General features: G+C 27.7%; 1 protein-coding gene across 1 annotated transcript; it reads right to left on the bottom strand.

The window, feature by feature from the left end:
- Positions 1-3118: 3118 nt before the first annotated feature.
- Positions 3119-3765, bottom strand: LOC106399917 (cyclin-dependent protein kinase inhibitor SMR9). The gene has a single exon (XM_013840360.3). It carries the CDS (start codon positions 3548-3550, stop codon positions 3191-3193), a length of 360 nt encoding a protein of 119 aa, XP_013695814.2. The 5' UTR covers positions 3551-3765; the 3' UTR covers positions 3119-3190.
- Between the last annotated feature and the right edge of the window lie 1004 nt (positions 3766-4769).

Here is a 4769-nt window from a genome sequence, read left to right as displayed (position 1 = left end):
ATCTCTAACTCTTTACCACATAAATACTCACTGATTAAAGTCACAAGATGGTAAGAAAGGGTCGTCCAAGCTCACTTTTCTTCCCTGATTTTTTTCTGAATTTTTCAACTAATTTTTCTCACAGATTTTTCTCTCTTATTTCTCTCTTTCTCTCTGAATTTTTCTCTGGTTTTTCTTGCAGTAACAGGACGTCCAGAGGAGAGAAGAGGGTATTTTATATCATAAGGAGTTGCTTCAGATGAGGGTTTACTCCCACAAAAGACAAAGTTGAGGTTAGACAGCTGGTGACATGCTTCAGCACACCAAGCAGCACAAGCAGCTGAACATTTCCCTTCCATGAAGAAAGCTACAAGTAGCTGAAGCAAGTAGCTTGTGACCAGCATGTGACTTCTAATGAGCAAGCAGGAAAGCAAGTAGGTGCAGGTCATGTGACCTAATTACTGAGGAAGCAAGTAGGCTAGAAGGTGCAAAGCATGTGACTGTTCAGAAATAACTTTCAGAGTTTTGTCGATATTTTTCGGACTGTTTCGACTAAATATTTTTCATCATTCGAATCTCGTCCTGCTCTGAATAAACTCGCCCAGCATGAATAAAAATCGACAATAATAATTAACACTCGACCAGAACCATCAAGAGATGGTTTTTCGACCAAAAGACGGCCCCGTCGAGATTAATTCACCGTGTCGATTTTTATTTAAATTCTGATCGATCAATCTTCAAACTGATCTTAAAGAATTTTCTCGACCAAAATTCTATCTGCTCTTGAGGGTTATTACATCGACCCTCTCGCCTTCTCCACCGATTCACCATTTATTTCTTGTTGCTTTTCATTTGTTTCTCGCCAATGTAATGGGCCGGATGACTATTTAGCAAATACCTGCTTAGCTAATCACTTGATTGAACCCGAACCATTAAAGTCCATCTTTCAATATACCTCTTAGAGCACAATTATCGCTGGTAAGTAGAAGGGTTTTTAGGTGGTGGACCCCATATTTTTAGTTAAAAACGGTGATAGAGGAGAGGAATTAAGGATCGACTTTGGTGAGATTTTTGTACTGTTTGTGAGTCCCACCGATATGTGGTGGCTCGCGATTGATTCTCTTTTTAATTTTTTTTAAATCAAAGAAAACAAAAAAAAATTAAGAAACCCAAAATACAGACCTAGCGATAATGATGGTCTTAGTTGGTCAAAAAATAATAATTAATTTTGTTCTTAAAGAGGAACCGGGAGGAAGAAAGTGAAAATGACGAAAGTGATGAAGAAAGCCGCACGAGTCCTTCCATTGGATTCCCTTCGAAGATGTATGTTATCGTCTGTTCCGTACATTGGCCATGACTTAAACATATCCCTTACTATTTCTTTCTTTTTTACTAACCAAAATTTATCTTTGTTTACAATTACAGTGTAAATTAGTACTCCATCCATCCGTTTCATACAAATAAAAAATAATAAAAATGAAATTTTATTTTTATTACTTACATATATTTAATGAATAATATTTAAAATAAGTAAAATTATTTATAAAATCAATGTATTTGTAACTAACTAGGTGTCTTCCTGCACCATATGCAGTAAAAAAAATTTAGAATATTTTTTAACAAATAAATATAAATTATATTTTTAAATAAAATTTTATTAATATTGTAAATTTTCTTTTTCATATCATTATTTTAATATAAATTTTATTTAATTAAACATAAAAATTATATTTAAGAATATGCATGTATATATTTGAAATTATAATCTTAGATAGATTTTTCTATCTATTTATTTTAATTATATATATTAAATAAATTTGTAAAAGTTGCATAATTACCAAAAATTAAAATTAAACAATATTTATAAAATTTGTAGATATATAAGAAAATAATGATTTTATGATTAAATTTTTATAATTTTCTTAAAAAATTGAATACATTTTTGAAAATTTTAGTAAAAAAATTTTATAATTTAAAAATATATAATTAAATTATATTTCGAAATTTATAATGCCATATTTGAATATATTTATTTTAATGATGATTTATGAGTTATTCCCATATTCTAAAAAAATTTCCAAAAATATAAATTGACATTAAATGTAATATATAAGTTATTACCATATTTTAGAAAGTTTACAAAAAGTATAAATTAACATTAAATACAATTGTCCATGTCATATTAAGCTATAAGACATGTCATCAATTTCAGTAGTCATGTCATATTTGTTTTGTGAAATTGATTATAGAGAGGACATGTGACAAAATCACTTCACAAATATTGTATAGGGGATATCAAACTTAACATAAATATAAATTGTATTAAAATTTTAAAATGATATTTTTTTATAATAAAAACAACAGACAAATGTCTGAATGACACTCTTTATAAAACATAAGAAATAAGGTAATTTCTACAATTTCCAAATAGACTCGCACAGTAAATTTTCAACACTTTTTTTGAAACACTTAATTTTTCAACATTTATAAACTATAAATCCAACAACGGAATAGTTGAATTGTTTTACTAACTTTGGATTATATCCAAATTTTTTTGTAAGCATAGTATCCTCAATCCACTTTATTTTGCTATACTAAAATTTTTATTTTCTTTAGAATTTAACAGATTTGAACTAGGATCAAAAAAATTTAAATGTGAGCTATCAGTAATCATTCTCATGAAAATGGTATATCATTTGATGACTTTTTGTGTTGGTAACACACCATTTCATTACTTTTTTTACATAAACTTTAATAGAAAGGAAATATCTGCCATAAGTACTTTTAGTGGATTTGTTTTTGGTAAGCAAAACCAATAAAGTATGTAAAACAATAACCAACTCGTTCGTAATTAACTCAAACCAAAATACAAACAAAACTGCAAAGCCAACAAGCCTGAAATGTTAGCAATCATCTGAATACACATATTCAAACCTACCTAATTCACAATAACTAAAAAAAAAGAGATAGGGCATTTGATTAGTTATACCCTACCACAAATTCAAGCCTACCTAATTCAAAATTATCCAAATACTAAAAACAAAAAGAGCCAAAGAGGGGAAAATTAAAGCAAGATAAGAAAAAAAAGGTAAAAACATCACACTACACTCTCTATAATACATCTTCAATTATTGTATTATTGAATCAAACTATAAGCTTGAGATTGATCATACCATGAGAAGAGCCACAAAACGATAATTAAAACTTAACTTTATTTGTCGATTTGTTGACCATGATTATTACCAAGTGCCAAAACAAATAAGAGCTCTACCTCTGGAGGAGCAAAGAAAGTGATTTGTCTCCTCCTCAAAGCAGAGTTTTGGGCAACCCTTTGCTTCTTCGGCGCAGGCGGACACGTCAGCATCTCCGGTATTCTTGACTTCGTAGACTTCAGCGTACAACATCCATGGGATGAAATCGGCGACGTTGACGTAGCGGTTGAAGATATGGAAGTAGATGATAACGTTGAAGTGACGTCACTATTGATACTATATGGAGAAGATGAATTCTTGATTGTTTTTCTTCTTCTTGGAGTTGTTCTTCTTACTGGTGTCTTTCCTTTTGACGCCATTTTAGACCAAACCTAGATAGAAGAGAAGAGAGAACGAGAAGAGAAAATGTGTGGCTCAGTATATGTATAAACCTTAGTGGAAGTTTTACTTTAAAGCTCTTAAATTTTGACTGGAAAAAGTTTCTATCAGGAGAGTAGAAAAAGCCAAGAAAGAAAAAGGCAAGGAAAAGAAGAGGAGAGATTGCTTAGTATTTGGAAAACTAAAGACAAAGGATTTCTTTATGGTAGAGGATCAATGCAAGCAAGTCACTAATGTAGTGTGAAATGGGTACGCTTTACTTTACTTAAATATTCATAAAACTATAATAGTAAATAATACAAGTAGTGGTTTAGAATGATCTCATAGGTTAAATGCACGTTTTATTTAAACTTACAGCTTATCATAATATTTTACATGTTTTTAATTCTTTATACTAGCATATTAGTAGTTATGATCAGGTAAATAAGAAGCTTTCTTTAAAAAAAAGAAATATATAAGAAGATTTTGTTTCATAATCTCTATAATATTATTTAAAAGTTACTTTTTTATGTGTCGCGGTCACGTTAACTCTCACGATAGTTGGTTACACTCATACTCTTAATGAATTAAAAATATAACATTTAAATAGTATTATTGAATTTTTTTATTTAGTTCCTTTTAATAATTTTCCAAATAACTTATATAATAAAAAGAAAACATTTATAAAGTTTAAAAACAAATTAAAAAACGAAAATATATGTATATATAATATTATTTCAATAAAAAGGAAAGTTAACAAAGGAGAAAAATTCCATTTAAAAATATTTTTAATAACATAAAATATACTTTTGAAGTAATAAGATATTTCTTTATATCTATTTTTTCATAGATGAAAATAGATATTTGCATATAATGTGATTTCATAAAACAAGATTCACACACATAATCTTGATATCAGAAAAAAATATTGTTTTTTTAAAACATAGTTTTAAACAATACAAAAATATATATTTTCAAAGTAATAGAAATAATTTATATATATATATATATATATATATTTTTTTTCTTAGATGATTACATAAAATAATTAAGTAACATAAACTAATATATGTTTAGTTGACTAAAAATAGTTTATAATTAGTATTATTGAAATTTTTTATTTACTTTTCATATATTTAGTTGACTATAATATCTTTCAATTACAGTAAAAAATCTATAAATTATATTTTACGTATATAATATAATTTTTAAAATACAATC

The sequence above is a fragment of the Brassica napus genome, chromosome A5 (genome assembly GCF_020379485.1).
Source record: "Brassica napus cultivar Da-Ae chromosome A5, Da-Ae, whole genome shotgun sequence".
In the NCBI taxonomy this organism is placed as follows: domain Eukaryota; kingdom Viridiplantae; phylum Streptophyta; class Magnoliopsida; order Brassicales; family Brassicaceae; genus Brassica; species Brassica napus.
Note: the sequence above shows the minus strand (reverse complement) of the source record. Positions and strands in the feature narration are given on the sequence as shown.